Source organism: Camponotus floridanus, unplaced genomic scaffold, assembly GCF_003227725.1.
Source record: "Camponotus floridanus strain SB8 unplaced genomic scaffold, Cflo_v7.5 scaffold3, whole genome shotgun sequence".
NCBI classification, from domain to species: domain Eukaryota; kingdom Metazoa; phylum Arthropoda; class Insecta; order Hymenoptera; family Formicidae; genus Camponotus; species Camponotus floridanus.
In genome coordinates this window covers 4,984,559-5,006,003 of record NW_020229436.1, presented here as the reverse complement: position 1 = coordinate 5,006,003, position 21,445 = coordinate 4,984,559, and the positions used below count along the sequence as shown (strand labels likewise).

The window sequence follows — 21,445 nt, the reverse complement described above, 5'->3', positions numbered from 1 at the left end:
ATATTAAATTTGTATTTTATCGTAAATTAATTCAAAAAAGCCATGTTCTCCCCTTCTGATAAATTTAAAATTAATATAAAAAATGTCAGTTTTTTAAAATCAGTATCAAAAATAATGTCAGTTCTTTTAATATTAATTTATATATTAAATATAAATTTGTGATCGTATAAATGCATTCAGATCCTTTTCCCAACAAATAAAAAGAATTATAGAGTTATCTTAATTTAATAAGCATTGAAAAATTGATAGTTTTTCGAAGAGGGATCACGCGAGAGACGGAACGGATGCAAGGTTGGCCGGCCTCGATTATTTCCAAACCTTTATTCGTACAGAGTTGTCGAGTTGTACATTAGAAATGTGCAAGGTTTGTCATCGTTTTCGAAGAAAATAATGAAATTCGTTCTTAAGAGTATGCTCCAACGTGGACGATTTCGAGCGAGAACGATTGGAGCGTCGGCGCGGGCGATTGCCTCTTTTTTTTTTTTTATACGAATATTACACTCCACGATATAATAAGTTTCACGTATATTAAAAATGATGGACTCTAATTACAGGATGGGCGATTGATTTACGTATCTGTACGTACGTGTCGATCGGTATCCGCACCGATACGTACACGCATCTACGTAGATAGATTAGGATGACAATGCGAGCGACCTATACGTATGCAATTCTTGTTTTTTTTTTTTTTTTTTTTTTTTTTTGAGCGCAGAGAGATGCTCTCTTTTCTTTTTTTATACGTATACATATATGTATATACATAATGTAACGGGTGTATAATGTACATAATGATATACATATACATATGCACGCTGTTCGCGTGCAACTTTCACTACTTATCTTACTTTCGAGAGCCAAAGTCGACAAGAAATCTCGCGATACCGGACGGCGATTTCTTAAACTTCGCGTCGCGGATCGTTGAATCTTAATTATTAATTACTTATTGATTGTACGTGTCGAGTATAGAGCGAGAGATGGTGGATCGCGACGAGAAGGGAGGATGGTAGTAAGGGAGAAGTAGAAGAGACCAGGGGAAGGGTGTGTGTGTGTGTGTGTGGAAAGTGGAGCGAAGAGAGAAATAGAAAAATTCAGGAAGGCACGGGACGTACACCATTAGAAGTGTCAACACACGATAATAACACCGGGAGCGAACCGTAGCGTGAAAGCAGCTAACGCGTTGCTTCGTTCGACGAAGCTCCGTTGACCCATCGCGTTTCTTCTCGGTACCCGGGTGAATCCTGGACGCTGATTCACTTCGTGACACCGACGACTTGATGTTGCAGCACATTTGCTCCGAGACAAGTTATTTAATATCGATTTTCAGAGACGAGACGCGGAAAACGAGATCTCTCTCTCTCTTTCGCGCGCGCGCGAAAAGAGGAGCTAGAAAGGCAACGCTAGCGAAACTCGGTCGTCCAGCTCGGTGTCCACGGTTAGATATTAATTATCCTATATCACTACAAGAACTCTCGTCAGTCTTAGCCGAGAAAAAGCCGAGGAGAGTCGCAGTCGGACCGGAAGTAAGCAGAGATGGCTGTCTCTCTTTCTCTCTCTCTCTCCCTTTTCTCTCTCTAAGTAACAATCAGAACGCCGTGAGACGGCTAATTCCGCCTCTAATATCATCACGAAGAGTGGCCAACCGTGTAAATAAATAAGGAAAGAGAAAAAAAACCCCGCACGAATTTCGGCAGTTCGAATCCTTCTCGCTCGAAGAGCCCGGATCTCAAAAGAGGTCGCGTCGTAATATACAAGTACATCACCTAATGAGTGACGCATTTTAATGATAACAGTAATTACTAACAATAGTAGCGAAGATGACAATAATAATAATAATAGTAATAATAATAATAATAATAGTAGTAATAATAATAATAATAATAATAATAGTAATAAGATATTATCGATAACAATAATTTATTATCGTCCGCAGCGACGACGCGTCCATCTGTGTGCGCTTTCTCACGAACAAAAAAATATATATATATAATATATATATATATATATGTATAACTATATATATTTTTTTTCTTTATAGTATCTCTCCTCCGTTTTATGTATCGGATATATTTACAATAATTACTTAACACGGGATTATTGGACTCCCCGGTGGCGTAAGTTTCGTGCGTGTCCGGAGGCGAGCCGTCAGCTCCAACCGACGATTCCTCCCGCGCGAGCCGGCGCTTTTGCCCGCGATTTCATCCCTCTTCCATCCGTCGAGGATTTCCGAAGACCGTCCTCTTCGGGACGTATGACGGCGGAGTGCTCTTTGAGAGAGACGGGAGACGCGGCATCAGCGGCTCGCGCGAGAGAGAAAACATTTCCTGGCGATGGCAGCCTCCGGTCGCGAAAGTTACGTCACTGCTCGAAACCGCGTCGTTTCGCGGACCCACCACTCTCGATCCCCTCGTCGATCCGTCCCGAGAAGGCTCGAACGCCTCTTCCGGTCGATATTTCTCCCCTATCGTCCAGCATCCGGCTGCGTTGGCGCCTTCTTCAACGCGTGCATCGCGCGAATGACGCGGCGCGGCATCCCTCGAAGGACCCATGGGGATCCAGAACGGTGTGCGGGTAAGTTTCTTCGTTCTTCGCGCGACAGGGATGGAAACTCTGTTTAACAGGATTGTCGAGATTCTCCCTCTCTTCCTCTTTCCTTCTCTTTCTTTCTCTCTCTCGCGACTGTTCGCCGGATAAACGCGAGCGCGCGCGGACGGACTGTGACATCATTGAGCGTTCCAGGTACGGGTGACGGTCTTTTTCTCGTCGTCTCGAACCGAACGTTTCAAGCTACGAAGGATTATTCCGTCGTTCGTGGCTGACAGGGGAGAGACTGGGTATTTCATCTCCGCGTATGCGATTAGATGCCTAATCTAGTGCGGATTCATCGGGACACGGCGTCTCGGAAGTTAAGGGAGAAAGGAGAGACAGGGACTTCTGATAATGGCCGCATTCCTTTTTTTCCTCCGAGAAGAAATATCCCCTCTGACAATTCACGCCTTTATAAAAGTTGTATCGGAGAATTCGCGATCTTCACAATCAAATGACAATCAGCTGATCACGCCGGAATTTGACATTTGCATCTTTCGATTTTTTTTTAAACGGATCAAAACTGTCTCTGCACATGTGTTATTAAAAGGCAACGATTGTTTTAGCTGGTTTTGATTTGAAATGTAGATCGTTGCGCTTTTTATTCGTTTGCATAACCGAGGACACACGACCGCCGAGTTTGTTAGGGGGAGAAACGTACCGCCCAGCGAGATTTTCATATCAGAAAGATTACAGACAGAATGAAAAAAATAGAGGAAAAGTATAAAACACGAAGAGAGAAAAAAAAGAAAAAAAAAAAAGGTAGTTCAATGAAGCGATGTAAAAGCAAGCACAAAGTGGCGAGAAAAAAAGCGCTATCTAAAAGGAATAGTAAAAGATTTGATTAAATCGATACAAGCACAACGAAAAGCGAACACAAATCTATCCTCTACATTAACAAGGTTTTTAAGAAAATCAGGTTGTCGTTTCATTGAGAAATACGGCTTCGTTTTAATAATCTCGCTCAAAAATTTCCAACAAGCCGTCGTCTCGGAAATATGAATGATCAGATTGACAGTTACTTGGACAGAAGGAAGGGTTGCATTATATGTGTTAACACATCTTTCGGTTAAAGGAGTACAAGGCAACGCTCCTCTACTTTCTCGCATCAGCTATATCATCATCACATTCTCGTTCCTCGCTCGGATAGGAAACTAAGGCTGAATTGCACCGACGATTTGAGTCAGCTAATCTTTCACTCGCGTTTTATCTAACGTACAAAGCGTCGAATGAGGACAAAGGCTAAAATAATAGAGAATCTCTCTATTAATCCATATCAATTATTTACATTTCGAGTTCCGATTGGTATTTCTTTTTTCGCAAAAAAAATATATATGTCGCGTAAGATAAAGGAAAAATGAAATTTCTCTCTTGAAAATTTCGCAAGTCGCAACACTTTACAATCGCAAATATTCATTGTTCGCTTCGCGTAAACAGAGAGAAGGTGGCTCGATCAAGATTAGCGTTAATCGACGTTGATGCAACCGGCTCTAAGAAGGCACAGTCGTTGAGTTAAGAACGTTAATGCTTCTAAACACTGAAGAGACGAAGAGTTTCCCATGCTGTTTCGCTCGCTTCGCTTTCGCCGCGGGAACGACGAACTCGACTCGAACGATCTCTCGCGCAGCAATCTTGCGGGAAGGGAGAAGAGAAGATTGAAATGAAAAAGAAAGCAGCGGCGAGGCGGTGCAGCGATTGATCGGGTCCGAGGGCTCCCGAAGATCGCGACAGGTAGCTAAGTGGTTATCGAGTACGTTGCTGCTGCTGCTGCCGTTTCTCTTGTTATTATAGCGATGCTCTACTTGCGATGCAAACGCAAGCGCGCCGGTCATTTCGTTCGTTTGTCTGTGCTTATTTTTCGGGCTGAGCTTGCTTATTTTTTTTGTTTTTTTGCGCGCGCTCGGGGGGCGGCGGCGACGGAGTGTGTGGGATTCGTGCCTGTGTCGACGACCCACTCATTTACTTGGATGCCCACTTGTCAACGACCACCTCATTTACTGCAACATAACACACACGAGAACTATTAACGAGCGGCTAGAGAAAAAAAAGAGGAGCTAAAGTGGAAAAGATTCGCAGCGTGCAAGACTGGCTGTTTCAGGCGCATTTTCCCGCGTCCCCTCCTCTCGACACATCGGTGATCTGAAACGATCGATCCTCGGATTAATTGGACTAAATGGACGAGGTCTGCTCGAACGAACGAATGTACGGATGTCCTTGCGAAAAAGCAAGCTCACGAAATCGCTGCAGTTTTGCATCAACACACTATTCCCTTCCACAAGAGAGGAACATTGTCTTTCGACGATGCGTTCTCCTCTTGTTGATACGATTACACGACAAATGAAATAAGGTATACACGAGCTTCGAATAAGTCAATACTTGCTTATTCTTATTTGCTTATCATCACAATCATGACACAAGTGGAGATCTACCGGCGCGTACAACGTAATAAACGAATAAAGGTATCGATTAAAGACTGCGACAGTACTCTAATCCCTCTAAGCTAGTCGTACATTCGTTCCCTTCCCTCTTTCCCGTCGTCTCTTGCTTGGGAAATCGATCTTGAGGTCCGATCATCATGCGGACGAACGTGCAAACGCGACGAGTGCGTGCGTTTGTGCGGTGCTCGAGGCGGTGCGTGCGTTGGGGGGAGGGGGGAGAAGGGGTGCTTTGATTTCGCATTCTCGGGGGGGAGGGGGGATTTTTTTTCTGTCATAAAAGATGTCTCCGGTCCCTCTTCGAGAGCAGCTCGAGAGTGTAGGGTGAGTGCTGAGTCGCCGAGATTTCTCGGCTGCGGCCGATTATAGGTGTCTCTCTCTCTCAAGATTTCGCCCTACGCCCCCTCGGTCTTTATTTCGACGTCGTCACCGGCAGTGCCACTGCAATCACATGAGAGCAACATCGATTATTCCACCGCACGCCAGGCCACTCTCGCTGGCTCAGCTACGGCAAGCCACGCGCTTCGTCCACTACTGCAGCCGCTAATCGATGCAAGCCTGGCGACGACGATGCATTAGTGCAGCGGTGTGAATATGTTAATCATAAGAAGACTATCAAAGAGACTACCTATATCTAAATTCTATAAAGGAGACATACATTATGTATTTATATGTCATACGAATGTATTGCGAATCCTCTTCAGCTTGGAATTCATACGGATCATGCACGTACGATAAGGAATGCGTTTTGTATACGGAATGAGCATAAAACATATACGTAATCTTTGTATATTACATCTACTTTAAATTGTGGAAACATGGAGCCAAGTCGTGGAATAAAAAAACATCACAGAATCTTAATATTTTCTTCGAAAAAATGCATATACCCAGCAAACGCCAAATAACAATTGTATAACTGTTAATTATAATTGTTACATGTTAGGTAACAATTATATTATTGCTTGGTGTTTGCTGGGTAATCATATGTAATTATAACACAATATTATAAATTATTATACAAAACACAATATTATAAATTATATAAAAAAACGCAATTTCGAGTGGTGCTCACACGTGTGGCTACCTTGAAAACATTGTCTTCGAAATACAGTTCGTGTGACACGTTTTGCGCTAGAGCGTATATACCTAAGAATTAGCCTCTTAAAATCTAAAAATTATAATCTTAAAATTTTTTCGACATTACCTGTATTATCCACGTACTCGTAGCCGTCCCCGAAGACCGTCCTTCCTTGTGACTGTACAGTTTGGCACACCAGCAGGCAGGGGGTTAGCAAAAAGGAGTGTCGAGGTCGCGCGTTGTATCGAGGGGGTGATGTTTTTCAACTTCCTCGATTTTAGGACTTGGGTCATTCCGGATCGACAGTTATCACATCGGTTTTTTTTTTCCAGTGAACGCATGCAAAAACTCCAAACACAACTTTCCATAGGAAAGACGTGGTGGTAAAGGGGAGGAGGGGAAAATGGGACACATAGTAGCCGCGATAATGGAAAGATTCGAGGATTCTCGTTATGTCGAAAAAAAATGATATTTCGGCATCACCGTTATAGGTGTTTTATCTTCCGAAATCTTGCCTTCGTATGTAAGCGAGCTGTTCGCAAGATGGTCCTCGTCGAGAAGTCCTTGCGAACCTTTCGAAATTTATTATATCGAGAAATTCCATAAAGATTACATAAATATGTATATAAAAGCAAAGGCTGCCTTAATCATTGGATGAGCGGACCGTAGTCCTGATATTTTAAAATTATCGTGTAATGCATCTCATTTTAATTTTGGACCTAATATCTCTCCACAAAATATAGAGTCTTTTCATGTACACGTAATGTTAAAAATATTCGATAAAATTTTTTTATCTTAATTTCATACACATTCATAGAATTACAAATTGAAGACAGATATTAAGTTTTTCATTCTAAGATTCTGATTTTATATTTACAATAATAAGTATAACTTCGTACAACTTTGGCCCACGCTTGAATGTCTTAAGCCAGCTATGGTTACAATGAGCATTCAGAATCTCGTGAAAGGAAGTAACAGATAAAAAAGAGAAAAAGGCAAGAAGAAGTTAAAGTGGAGCATACTTAGGGACACAGACTGAACCAAACACTTATTACGGTCAGTGGTATATTAAGTGTTCGGTGTTTTGCGATAGTAAAAAATATAACGCGATAGTTGTCAAATTTAAGCGAAAGTCACCGGCGGATCGATAGGCCAATCATTGAGAATCGAGACACGCATATTAGTAACACATGATTCTTTTTATTATAACAAGTAATGCACTCTAAATCGTTCCATATCATCGTCATATATATTATATATATATATACTCTCACTTGTTATAATATCGTTCCGTATGAGCTCGAATTGAATACACGACAAAAAGACGAATCAAAGACGATAAATAAAGAAATTGCGAACGCCCACACAAGAAATTACACATGACGTAATTATATTTATCATAGATATAGACTGGATCTCGTAACCCGCGCAATAGTCGGATTCGTGTTGTATATTTTTCTCTTTATTTATTTATTTATTTAATTTTTTTTCACCTCTACGCGAATCTGATTACACCCGCAATCATAATTGCCGAGTAATCCTATGCCGCGAAACGCATCCGCGGCGAGTGTGTATACTTTAAATCACTCAATGTCATAGTATTCCATAAGTTAATAATATTAATATTTATTTATTATCGTTAAAGAAATATAGGTACTTCCTGCAGGAAACGTCGCGTAGTCTCATCGTCGCTGGACACTGCGATTAGATTTGTCGACGTCACGCAAAAGATCGATGAGAAATATTCAAACATCTAACATTTAACTTCGATCGGACAAAAAAGTATAATTTCTACTTTTTTATTTGAATTATAATTAATGTATTAATAGATTATACACGATGCGAAAAAGAGATACAATTATAAATATATAAATTTCAATTTTTTTCCCTCGACTTCATGAAAAGCTAATCGAAATATGCATAATCGGATTGCAATTTTCATTAAACAAACGCATCGATTATTGCATGACGTCACGCAGCGTTCTTTCGTCGCGATGGCACTACTCCGTCATTCTCGATCAACGTAAAATACAATACACACTCAAGTACTTACAGATACATTGTGGACGAAGCGGAAAATCGGACGCGAAGGATTAACGAGCGACGAATCCCGAAGGAAACAGAAGCACCCCTTTTATCCGAGAATTTTATCGGGTCCCCGGACCCTCTAAGATTTACGAAGCTACTTTTGGGAGCTTCCTCGAGATTCGTCATACACGTTCCCTCGCATCCAGACTCCCCGATTAATTTCGTCGAATTTATTGAGCGTCACGGAACTGCATTAGACTCTCCTCCGACAATGATCCTCCTCCCCCGCGCGCGTGTACCTGTGCTAATTAACGTGCTACCATCTCTCCGAATAAACGTTCAGAATTCTGTGTCTTCTGATAATTTAGATTTAAGATTTCGGGATTTTTTTCTCTCTAAAAAATATTTAATATTAATTAATTTTAATGAACTTTAATGCTCGTAGAAAAATGAGCCAAATCTGAGGATTATTCATCACCTTGTAAGACGCAGAAAAATATTTGCAGGCGATTTTAGCGGCACAGATCGGCTGAGGGACACGCACGCCGGTTAGTGAATCTCTCGCGTTAAAAATTAATTCCGTTTTACTCGAGACACATGTCTGTTAGTGCGTAGCAGCGCTAACTCGTTCGGTCTGATTAAGTTTTAATTATGCCCATACCAAAGTATCACGCCTTAACCGTTGCTAATTAATTAATTATATTACACTATCGTGCCTACGGCACGATTCCTGATGGGCGTCTGCTAGCGGCGCAATTAAATTATTATTATGCGTCGCGCGCGCGGAAAACGCAGCGGAAAACGCGCCCGCTCCTCTGCGGAACACATCGTCAGTCTTGTTGCGTTTGCACATGTCCGAGGAACGGGGCACGCGTTGCGTCTCGCACGCTGGATCGCGACCGTCTTACGGCGATCTCTACGAAGATCCGAAGATGAACCTTGGATCGTGGACTGTCGGTGAAAGTGTAAAGGCCCTTCGATACGATCTATCGTCGTGTCTCACGATTGCTCTTGCTTCTATCCCAAGCTTTAGAGATAATCGCATTACGACAGATGAGGATTTTTGCTAAACGTGTCGCTAATAAATGAGAGGAGAAAGAAATAGAGATTAGGATGAGCTCTAGTGTATCTGAGACGAGGATCATACGCTTACACCGACAAAATACGATCCAAGGGGTGAACTGACTAACTGATCAGATGCATCAGAAGGCCCACGTACTCGTGACGACACCGATTATTCGTTTCGTGTGTGGCGCGTGTAGCTAAGGCAGTGACCGAACTCGTTTGTCCACTTAATCGAAAAATATATTCTCGACTAATAATCAGGGATTATCTTTCCCAATGCAAAAGTTCCGAGAATTGGCGAATGTCTGCATGTTGATCGTTTAAAGTTATGACTCATAGCGAGAAAATCAACAGGAAACATCCATAATTTAGAACAAATATATCTTCGTCCACAAAATTTATTATAATTCAATGAAGCAAATTCATCGATGATCCTTAATAAAAGTTTGTATATACCCAGAGAAGAAAGTTACTAAAACAATTTTTTTCGATAAAAAAAATGTTTAATTGATAATAATATATCATTCCTTAGAGCGGGTCTATCTTTAGTAGTAATAAAAATTGATTTCTTTTTTATATTAATCCAGTTTGTCAAATTACATTGTTTGTCGTAAATTACAAATGTATTACTTTAACATTTTAAATAATTTATGAAATGATTTATTATATTAAAATTATATGAAAAACACGTAATGATTCTTGTGAGAAACAATCTTCATTTCTAAAGCAATTTTTTTATGTATTAGAAAAAAATTATTAAATTTATTCACATATTGACTTCCTCTGCATATTCGTAAAATTTCATCCAAATCAGAAATTTTGCAATTAGGGATGTTCCTGTAAGTTTAATATGCGCGTGCTTGAAATGAAAATTGAATACAAAAAGTTTTTCGGGAGCAGAGACGGAAAACAATGATATACGCGTTTAGCCAATTATTTTATTATCAATAATAAAATAAATTTATTTAAAAAACATCTACGTCATTTTTTTTTATTAATCCTACGAGCAACGTAATTTGAATGACTATTAATAAAAATAGATAGTCGATTCTGACGTTGATATATTCGTGTTCAGATCACTGCTTTGATAATAATGTATATGAACAAATGTACTAGAAAGTCTATGGACTGCGCTTTGAGAAAAATAGTGATGTCAATTATATTATTCCTCTGCTTAACGATTGCCTTACTCTACACTTACGAATCTCTGCAGTCCATATCTGGAAATTAGCGATACGCGAATCTATGTTGTACTACATAAATCTTTCAAATATATAAATTATACACACACACACGCACACGCACTCACACATACACACACACACACACAACCTATTATATATACATATATATTCATAAATACATATATATACAATAGGTTATTCAAATAAAGGACAGACAATTATTGCAAACCAGGATGAAAAATTAGAAGAAATCCTGTCGTGTCGATTACGATCGATGTCAATAATCGCTCATTTTTAAATAATATTTACTTTCAAAAGAAATCAATTAGACGCAAATATTTACAAAATCAATTTGTCGCGCCCGTTAGAAAGGCAGATTGGTCTCTAACAACATATAACTCGAAAATCTAGACAGAAAATTAATTTATAAAGATATTGAAAATAAATTTTCTATTTTCAATTTAAATTAATAAAGAAGATATTCAGCACTCTGAAGATCCGTGAAATTGAATCGTTCGTTAATCTTGTGGCACAACAGGATACATAACAATTAAAAAGAATAGATTGTGATAAGGATCTTACGAAAACGTGCTGTTAATTCTACCGTGCATGGATTATCTCTACGAGGAGGAAGACACGGTATGCAGAATACAAAATGAGATCCGTTAGTGCGAAGTTTCTTGCATTCCTTTCAAAATTTCAGCAAACGCTCAGACAGCTTCAGTTCTGACTTCGGGGATGAAACAGGAACACCGGACACTAAGAATCCATCAATAAATGATTTATAACAAGCAACATTGAAAGCAACAGGAAAGAAATGTAAGCGAAAAATTTATGAAACAATTAATGTACGTTAATCGCGTGAACCGAATATTGTGCTAATTCAATGCGTGCGTGGTGCATTAAACTCAATCTGAAAATAAAAATCAAGGGAAAGGAAAGTCAAATATAATATAGCTACAACAATAAGAATTGTTCATTCCATCCGCGTTTCTGCCAAGTGTTTTATTGTCTTCGTTGTGTAAACGCGCCTATTACTTTAGGAATGCCTCTGTTCATGTCACGAACGTATCATCTGCGCTGAAAACCGAAGTTATTATTCCCGGTACGATTTTAACATGCTGTATTTTGTACTTTATAAATCGATCAGGCTCAATTATACACCCCGCGAACATGCACAGATATAAAAATTTATGTTATAACGTTATTAATATCGGCGAGAAACGCAGATGGAGAAATGCGTGCAATAAATCAACATGGATCTTAATTGCGTTGGTGCGCTATGGGACTGGTGCACTGACAATTTATCTGTTGCTAATCATACCGAAGAATGCATAATGCTCAAGAAAAAAAAAAAGAAGACATAAAAATAATAGTGTACGTAAATAGTGTACGTAAGGATTGGGATGTTATCAAACACATTTACATTGGAAAGAACATCTACGAATAATTTCGTATTAGTTGCAGAGGAAATTCAATGTTCAAAAGGCACTCGTAGAAAATAATTTAACGATCACAATCTTTGATTTACGCTGGGGTTTTTCTTTATAGATCACTCGATGCCACTCGAAACCCGTGATCGTTGAGCGACGTCGAGGTACGGTGTGTGATGCGGGCATGGTGGGCCTTGGTGGCGTATCTCATATACATATGGTTGTACTAACACCATGCACAACAGTCAAATTTGTTAAAATCTCACTTGAACGCACTCTGTTAATAACTTATCTCGCGCCTTCCCGCGTCACGGTGGGAAGAGCTTCGGTTAAATGCAATTGCGAGTCCAAAAATTTATAATCGCGGATGCTTTTCCATAGGAAAAAAACATCATCTGCTAGATTAATATTATTATTAATTCGCGGACGTTCTATATGGGACAGATATGCAACAGTCCAAAGAACACAGCCCACATTAGAACGATCCAATGTACGGTGTAAATTGGATTCTCACCGTCTGTGATCTTTCTGGCAACGAACTTCAAGGTTTCGTCAAGAAGTACCACTGGAATGGAGAACTTCATAACGGTAAGCCATTCTTCACCCGTTAACGGGGTCACTTGGAATACGGACTGAAACAATAAAATTAACGGTTTTTCGAATTCTTAGAATTTATCCGCGAATTTACGCACTTTGAGCTGTTGGAAGATTAAGATTTCATGACCATCCGCTATTGTAGCTTTGATATGTACTCACCGAAAGAACATCGACGTACAGAATGACGAAATGGAGTGTGAAAGAAAGAGCCATAGAGGCGATGAGCCACAAGTTGGACCAAGGCGGCATAGAAATGAGCGACTGATTCTCAGATAAGCTAAAATAATAGAATGCAAATTTTATTATAACCTGAAAATGTGATACAAATTATATAATAAGACTTTACTCACCTGTTCATGGCGTTTAACATTTCAATAGTGACCAGCACAGAGAGAGCCATAGTCATGGGATGAGGGTCAGAGAAGATCTTGCAGTTAATACCCTTGAATTCCTCTCCACCACCAAGGCACGCCAAGTGATGAGTCTATATTTTGTAAATAAGTGAAATTATGTCACAAATGATTTAAAAGAAATTCGATTTCGATAATTTTTTAATAATTATAAATAAATAAATATATATAAAATTATTATTATTATTATATCGGTAAACAAACTGTTATCAAAACTTACTACTTGATAATAGTTCAATTGAGGGCCATTCGGACTAAACATGAACCACCAAGCAGCCGAGCCGACAGTGGCAGCGCCTACGTATCCACCGATAGCCAAATAGCGGAAAAACAACCATCCGGAAATGAGTGATTCATCGGCCTTGCGAGGGGGCTATAAGGAATGCATAATAATAAATCTAGCGTTCGATAATGTGGCAGTATGTATTATTTATTATAAAGTTCTTTAATTTTACTTTGCTCATAATATCCAAATCAGGTGGATTGAAACCAAGAGCGGTAGCTGGAAGACCATCAGTAACCAGATTGACCCACAAAAGTTGAACCGGGATCAGAGCTTCAGGAAGACCAAGGGCAGCGGTCAAGAATATACTGCAAAATAACATTCAAATATTCGATTCTCGTCGTAATTTTCCTCATCGCATATTCGTATATCTCGCAAATACCTGACGACCTCGCCGATATTGGAAGAAATAAGATAACGGATAAATTGTTTCATATTATTGTAGATGGCACGGCCCTCTTCTACAGCAGCTACAATGGAGGAGAAGTTGTCATCCGCCAACACCATCTCCGAAGCCGATTTCGCGACCGCAGTGCCAGAACCCATAGCGATACCAATCTCGGCCTTCTTCAAGGCGGGAGCATCGTTTACACCGTCACCAGTCTACGAAACAATATAAAATTACTTTGCAATCTTCTAACAGATTTTATTGGCTAAAAACAAAAATATGTTTATATTATTAATTTAAGAATAATAATTCATCTTGAAATAATAAGACTTTCTACGATTTTAAGACTTACCATGGCAGAAATCTCGTTCATACTTTGTAGGAACTCAACAATCTTGGACTTGTGAGCCGGTTCTACGCGAGAGAATAGACGAGCTCTGGCGCAAGCGGCTTTCTGTTCCGACATTGGCAAATCATCAAATTCACGTCCGGAGTATGATTTACCAGTGGTATCTTCATCCTCGCCAAAGACTCCGATACGTCGGCAAATAGCTTCAGCAGTAGCCTTATTGTCGCCGGTGATGACAATTACACGAATGCCAGCGGCACGGCATCTAACAATCGAATCGAATACTTCTTTGCGAGGCGGATCGAGCATACCTACTACGCCGACAAACGTGAGATCTTTCTCATATGTATAGAATTTGTTGGAATCGCCAAGATCCATGTCGTCGGGCTTCATCGGATTATCGGCAGTGGCGAGAGCCAAACAACGCAGAGTATCTCTACCAGTTCCGTATTGCCGGGTCAACTCCAGGATACGGTTCTTCAGGGTTGAAGTAAGTGGCACCTTCTGACTACCGAGACGACAGTGCGTACATCTGTCCAGCACACCCTCTGGCGCTCCCTTAACGAATAGTTTCGGTCCAGTTCCTAACTTCGATGGTTTTAGAGGCACGCAATACGACGACATGGATTTGCGATCACGTGAGAATTCCAATGTAAATTCCTTCTTCCATTTCGTCTCGATATCTTGCCTGACAACAATGGCAGTTGTTCGACGATCCAGACCAGTCTTCGGCACGCCAAATGGATTGAGTTTCTCGGCAAGAACGATCAAGGCAGTCTCTGTGGCTTCGCCGACCTTCTCGAATGCTTGTTTGAAGTCGTTGAAATCGATAGCAGAGTCATTGCACATGATGCAAATGGTACCGATTTCGTGCAAGGTCTCATAATCCTGTCCTTTAATCTTCTGCCCCCTCAAGAAGACTTCACCGATAGGTTCGTAAGTCGATCCGGTAATCTCAAATTCGTGGAAGCTGCTGTCATTACCCTCAACCTTGTCAAAGATAAACATTCTGTAAATATAAAAATTATGCGTTAGCTAGCTTTGTATTTAAATAACGAGAAAAAACTATCCAACTTGTTAAAAATTAATAAGCGAAATGGAGCAGCATTTACATACGCATATATATATATATATATATATATATATATATATATATCTATATTTATTATATATTATATATATAATTTTGTTTATTGAATAATCTTACCGGCTAACGGACATCTGGTTAGTCGTCAAAGTGCCAGTTTTGTCGGAACAGATGACAGATGTGCAACCCAAAGTTTCTACGGATGGCAAAGATCGTACAATGGCGTTCTTTTTGGCCATACGCCTAGTACCCAGAGCCAAGCAAGTCGTGATTACAGCGGGCAAACCCTCAGGAATAGCGGCTACAGCAAGAGCGACGGCGATCTTGAAATAGTAGATGGCACCCTTGATCCAGGATCCACCGTGAGCCGGGTCGTTAAAGTGGCCGATGTTGATGGCCCATACGGCGACACAAATCACCGAAATGACTTTCGATAACTGTTCGCCGAACTCGTCCAATTTCTGTTGCAATGGGGTCTTGATCTCCTCGGTCTCCGACATCTCTGTACGAATCTTACCGATGGCCGTGCTCAAGCCAGTTCCAATAACGACACCGCGAGCTTTGCCAGCGGCAACATTGGTACCAGAGAATAAGATGTTCTTCTTGTCCTAGAAAAACACAACATTGACAATTTTATTAAAAAAAAACCACGATAAAAATTCTCTCTTCTAAAAAGTTCATTATAATATAGATTGGGTGTTCAAAATTTAATCATCGAGATTAGTTATCGAGTAATCATTTGCATGATGCAACAAATAAAACTTTTAACCTTTTCATAGAAATTGATACAAATATTGTACAGGTTTAATTATAAAGTGATAATATTTATATAACTATAGCTTCACCGACCTGATTGACGGCGCGTGGATCAGGTATAGGATCGGTGTGCTTGATGACGGACACCGATTCGCCAGTCAGGATAGATTGATCAATTCTTAAGGTAGTCGAGAAGATTTTAGAGAGACGGATATCCGCTGGGATCTTGTCGCCTACCGATATCTCCACGATATCACCGGGCACGATTTCTTTGGCTCGTATCTTCTGGACGCCAGATTTGTCCAATCGTACAACCTTACCCATCTCCGGCTCGTATTCTTTGAGCGCCTCTATCGCAGACTCGGCGTTCCGTTCCTGCCAGACACCGACTACAGCGTTGGCGATAAGAATGAGCAGGATAACGAAGGGTTCGACGAAGGCCGTGAACGCATCCTCGTGCTCTTCAAATAAGGCTAATACCTGAGGAACGATAATTAACACGTTAGCAAAGTTTTGAGGGAAAAAAGGAAGACGGACAAATATTTAATACATTCAATTTATTCAGCTGGCTGTTAAATTCTTTTCGAGATAAAGTTTAGAAACTCATAGAAAATGAATTCCAAGGATCCATAAAAAGATGTAAATAATTCGATCTTTGCAATAATCATGCAATATCAGTTAATACGTCTAATAAATAAATATATAAATATATATGTCTAATAAATAAATTTATATATATTATAAAATTATAAATTTTGATCTCTTAAAACGTACATGTTCTACTAAAATTTTCTTCTCTAATTTATTGTGGCCATGTGCTGACTTATTTTAGTTTTACAATTTGCAAATCATAGACTCCATAGTAAATATTATACATTTCTCTTATGCGCTAGGAGAAAATCAGATCACCACGGCTACTTGAAATCAATATGCTATTTTTTCACTTCTCATAGAAGATATATTTAGCCTCATTTACCCTTGAACCCCCGTAAACATATAATTACGAGGTTTTTAGCGAAGCGACATAAATTTGAGAGAAAAAGAATGTCTCTAATTTGTTTCATTCTACCACAAGTTTTGTGAAAGATTAGATCTATGACATATACTTTTATCTCATAATCCGTAATAATAGTAATCATATTTAATCAATCATAATCATATTTAATCATATTTAATCATTCGGTTTTTAGATTACTTTGCATTTTTTATTTTTTTATGATAGATGTATTCGTTTCTTATATTATTTAAATTTTATATTGTAAGAGATATATATTTGTCTTATAATCTTATACTTACAAAAGAAATAATGGCGGCTAATAGAAGAATCTTAACTAGAAGATCATCGAACTGTTCCAGAACGAGTTGCCAGATGGATTTTCCTATAAGCAAAAAATTAATGAAATATTAATAATTTCGCCTATAATATAGAAGAGAGAAAAATTTGAAGAAAATGTTATTAAGGAAATATTTTTAACATAATAATATTCGTAGAATTTCTACGAACAAGTTTTGATATTATTTTATAATATACCTTTCAAAAAATGTTGGTCTGCGACAAATTGACAAATCGACATAAAAATTGTAAGATATATAAAATTATAAAACAATTATTAAACTGGATCTAGTCTTTCAAAAATAATAATATTAATAATAATAATAATAAAATAGGTATTTAGATATAGATATTTAATTTAATATTTTTAAATTAGATTAAAAATAAAATTCTAACTTTCAAATTACATTTCAAATTATAAATTAGTCGCATAAATGTCGATGATAATTTTCAACTATACAAAACAAGCGGGATCTATTAATTGTATACACGACAATGAAATCAATGTCGAATGTGACTCGTAATAATACATCATTGTCCACGCTTGTACTATCAAAAGCAACATGCAATACGCATTCATGAGGAGTATCTCACTGAATATGTGCAAGAAAAACATTTTCCTTCGAATAATAATCACAAAGCTATTGAAAAATGTTTGCACGAGAAAAATTGTTTGTTTCTCTTTCTATTTGTGTTTCTCTCTTCACATTTTCACAATTCAATATATAACATAAATGTTTAACGTAAATATTATTTTTTTAATAAGCTCAGATTAGGAATTATTTTATCCCTACTCGACAATATTATAAAATCCATCTTTGAGACCGATTTTTAGAATAATTGAAAAATTAAATAAGCTGCATTTACAAGCTATTCGTACATATATCTATAGGTATTATTTTAACCTAAAGCAATATGAGTTTTGTGACGTGGATACAGAAGTTAATTTCGTATTACGAGGAAGGGTCCTCGTAAAAGCAGACGCAATCTCATTTCGATACGTCCAACGTCAGCAAGCACGTTGAAGAAAAATAATATGTGTCGGGAAAGAATGATAGTAGTCAAGGATCCTTGACGACTAGAATCTTTTGCCTATACGCAATTGACGTCATGTCGTCATCGCTTTACGATTGACAATTTCATTAATTATAATTTGCAGCAGCGACGAAAAAAAAGAGAAATGAAAATAATAAATATGATTGTTGAGAAAATCGAGCTCTTTCTCTTCATTTTTTCGCATTTTTTCATACTAGATGATATTTTTTCTTCTTTCTATGAGTTTCTCACAATATATCAATTCTTACATGAATTATAAATAATAAACCAAAAACTTTGATAAAACAAGTATTCTTGTAGCTGCAGGATCTAGTATTTTTTCCATGAAATCTGATAATTTAGTTAATAAAAATTAAATTAAATAAGTATAATATACGTGAATAGAAATTGTGAATCTTAATGATTCATTCAAGTCAGAAAGGAGATACTAATAAAAAATGATTTACGAAGGCGGTCAACGAGACGAATCTGTTTGGATGTGCTAGACAAAAGCATTAAGTAAGACATAGAAACAGCTATGATTTTATATTGAAACTTATTCCCACAATTAAATTAATGTGATAAAAGATTAACGAAAGACTATTATACATATATTTATGTTAAGATAATATCTTCAATTGAGACACATGTACGTTCACATCGATAATCACATTGACTTCCATGTTAACACATAATATTTAATATTTTTAATAAAAAAAGTCGAATAGAAAATTAATAATTAATTAATTAATTAATAATATTGTAATAAATTAATACATTACTAGTTCAAACATTCTTAATTAATTCGTCAATTATGTAACTTTTCAGTGTATAATTAAAATATTACACGTATCTTTTACAAAAACATTCTGTTAACACACACAATTATTATTACGTAGTAAAAAAAAATTATAATTACATAACATTAAGATCATCTCTCTTTTGCTTTAATGCATACGTATATCGTCGGTGCAAATGTGTAACGTACACATTTTGTTACATAAATTGCACGTAACGTTTGCGGTATACATTCCACGCGTCTCGGAAATTAATATCGTGGTATGATATCGCGCTGCATCGGTATACATTTCTCTTCGTCTTCCTCTCCCTCCCCCCCTCATTCTCTCACCTATACGCATATATGGCAGCATGCTTCTCATTGCCGGATTCAGCATGTTACAATAGATGTGTCATTCGGTCGATAGAATGTATACAGATAGAGACACACGCATATTCTCAGATCGATGACGATTACGGATAGTGGTATATTTGTAACCGATCGCGCGATTAATTGACGACAAGAATATCTCATTATACGAGCTTGATCATTCTTCGAGGATGTTTCGTCAGATTTCGTCATATTACGTTAAAAAAATAACATTCGAACGGATGATAACACGTCTTTCTGACCGCGCGCTCTTTCCCAGGTAACAAAAGTCATCTTTTTGACGTCACTCCGAAGCGATTTGAATAAAAGTGAATACTTTTCCTACTTGGGTTTAATACTGTTGACTCAATACTTGACACGAAGACACATTCTTTTCTTTTATGTTGTACGAACTTTTGCTGCGAAGAAAAGAAACACGAAGTTCGTCGAAAATATTCCTCATCATTCGGTCGAGAATGCTAATTTTTCTGCAAACCGAGTCTTCCGAATGTTAATTACGTCGAGACTAAGAAATCATTGACTCGAAAAAGCGTTTTCAATTTCAACTACAAACTTGATAATAATACCTTACCTTCAATTTATCTTGGTGAAATAAGAAAATTTCATCGCGCCCGAGTTTTGCGAAAAATTAGCTGGTCGATAAAAGTTTCCGTCTTTCGAAAATTTTATTTCTTATTAGCATTATCGAAAGAGGTAGTTAAGGACTCGTGCCGGAATATTAAATTATGTTCGAACGATATTAATGGAACGATACGCTGTAGCCTATCTTATCGTCGATTTATCTTTGATAGACTCAAAATATTTAAGAGTCGAAGAGACTGATTCATCAATCATTGAAATAATACGTCTCTAAATATATCTCAATAATGCGTAATTTAATTTTCATACTTTATTACTTGTACGAATAAAGAATAACATTTGTATCGCTTAAACAGCTAAATATAATATATATTGTGAAATTTAACGATCAATCTGCGGGTCAACTTTAAGGTTTTTAAAATTTCAAAAAATTCTGAAATTTTTTAATTTTTAATTTAATTTAACTTTTAGTTATAATTACAAATTTGATTGTTGTATATGAATCGAGCTTGTACGAAATAACATATTATTATCAAAGAAAATAATAATAAATATAATAAGTTAGGAGAACGTAAACAAGTTTATAAATAAATTATATATTTTTAGCAAATATATCCTGAAAAATAAACTGAGATACAAGCAAATTAACAAAAAAATTCCGTTTTCGAAATGTAATTAAATGTGTCTGTTAAAAATTAGACAATTTTACTACTTTACTATAAAAAAAATTTCCTGAGAGATTTTTTTGAATTATATATCAACACCGCGCGTTCTGTTATTTAATTTCTCAGAGAGAAAAGGTTCGCGAGAAAAGTCTAATCATTGCTTTGCGAAAGAAACAATATATATTTAATATATATTTAATATATATTTAATATATATTTAATATTATTTAATGAGATGAAAAAATTGTAAATAAGATTTTAATTCGAAGAATCTTTCACGAGAAGAGATACGATAATAATTAGACATGTATACACCTTTAATATACATTCGATGAAGACGCAATAATTTGTATCGCGAAAAATCGCTCAATTTTTTATTCCATGTGTGTGTGTATATATATATATATATATATATATATATATATATATATATATATATGATAATTCTATATCGCGAACAATAATAACCGAGCAAGAGCTGTAACCACGGTGGGTCGATCCATTGTCGAAGGTCGATGGAAAGATAGCCTGAGCCTCCGCGCGGGTCGAGTGCAATGCCGATGCAATTACGGCCGAGTCGAAGGCGACACTATGGTGTCTTTCGATACGGGTAAATGGGGCAAGTGGCATCTGCATTCGAACGGCCTTTCATCCCTCATCGTGGGCAAATTGCAAAAAAAAAATATTTCTACTATTATATATTTTTTTACGTCCAAGAATTTAGAATTAATCTTTGCCGTAAGTTTTTTATTTAACTCTTTTGCTAAATAAAGTTTTTTATCTCACGGTGGAATTAAATCTTACTTGGACTATCTCTTTCTCGCAATCAAATTATATCTATTAATTAGATTCTCGATTACATTAGAAGAGAAATGAAGAGAGAAAGACACATATTTATTAAAGGAATTAAAATATAATAATCAGAAAAATGATGAAAAGATGCAAACTCGAAGGGAATCTTGAATAAAAAAATAATGAATATTATAAAA

The 21,445-nt window shown here is 37.3% G+C and overlaps 1 protein-coding gene across 5 annotated transcripts in view; it reads right to left on the bottom strand.

The window, feature by feature from the left end:
• Positions 1 to 302: 302 nt before the first annotated feature.
• Positions 303 to 21,445, bottom strand: part of LOC105254373 (calcium-transporting ATPase sarcoplasmic/endoplasmic reticulum type) — a 48,166-nt gene continuing 27,023 nt past the window's right edge. For 2 of the 5 annotated variants that reach the window (XM_011263005.3, XM_011263006.3), the window contains exons 4-13: positions 16,973 to 17,055; positions 15,770 to 16,156; positions 15,041 to 15,528; positions 13,837 to 14,842; positions 13,479 to 13,699; positions 13,269 to 13,404; positions 13,034 to 13,186; positions 12,754 to 12,887; positions 12,563 to 12,680; positions 12,238 to 12,438 (exon numbers count right to left, since the gene is read on the bottom strand). In XM_011263005.3, coding sequence (XP_011261307.1) covers positions 12,238 to 12,438; positions 12,563 to 12,680; positions 12,754 to 12,887; positions 13,034 to 13,186; positions 13,269 to 13,404; positions 13,479 to 13,699; positions 13,837 to 14,842; positions 15,041 to 15,528; positions 15,770 to 16,156; positions 16,973 to 17,055 — 2,927 coding nt within the window. Of the gene's footprint in view, positions 5,460 to 7,469; positions 12,439 to 12,562; positions 12,681 to 12,753; positions 12,888 to 13,033; positions 13,187 to 13,268; positions 13,405 to 13,478; positions 13,700 to 13,836; positions 14,843 to 15,040; positions 15,529 to 15,769; positions 16,157 to 16,972; positions 17,056 to 21,445 lie in introns of those variants that run through there. The other 3 variants (XM_011263008.3, XM_011263007.3, XM_011263004.3) reach the window with 3 other exon arrangements.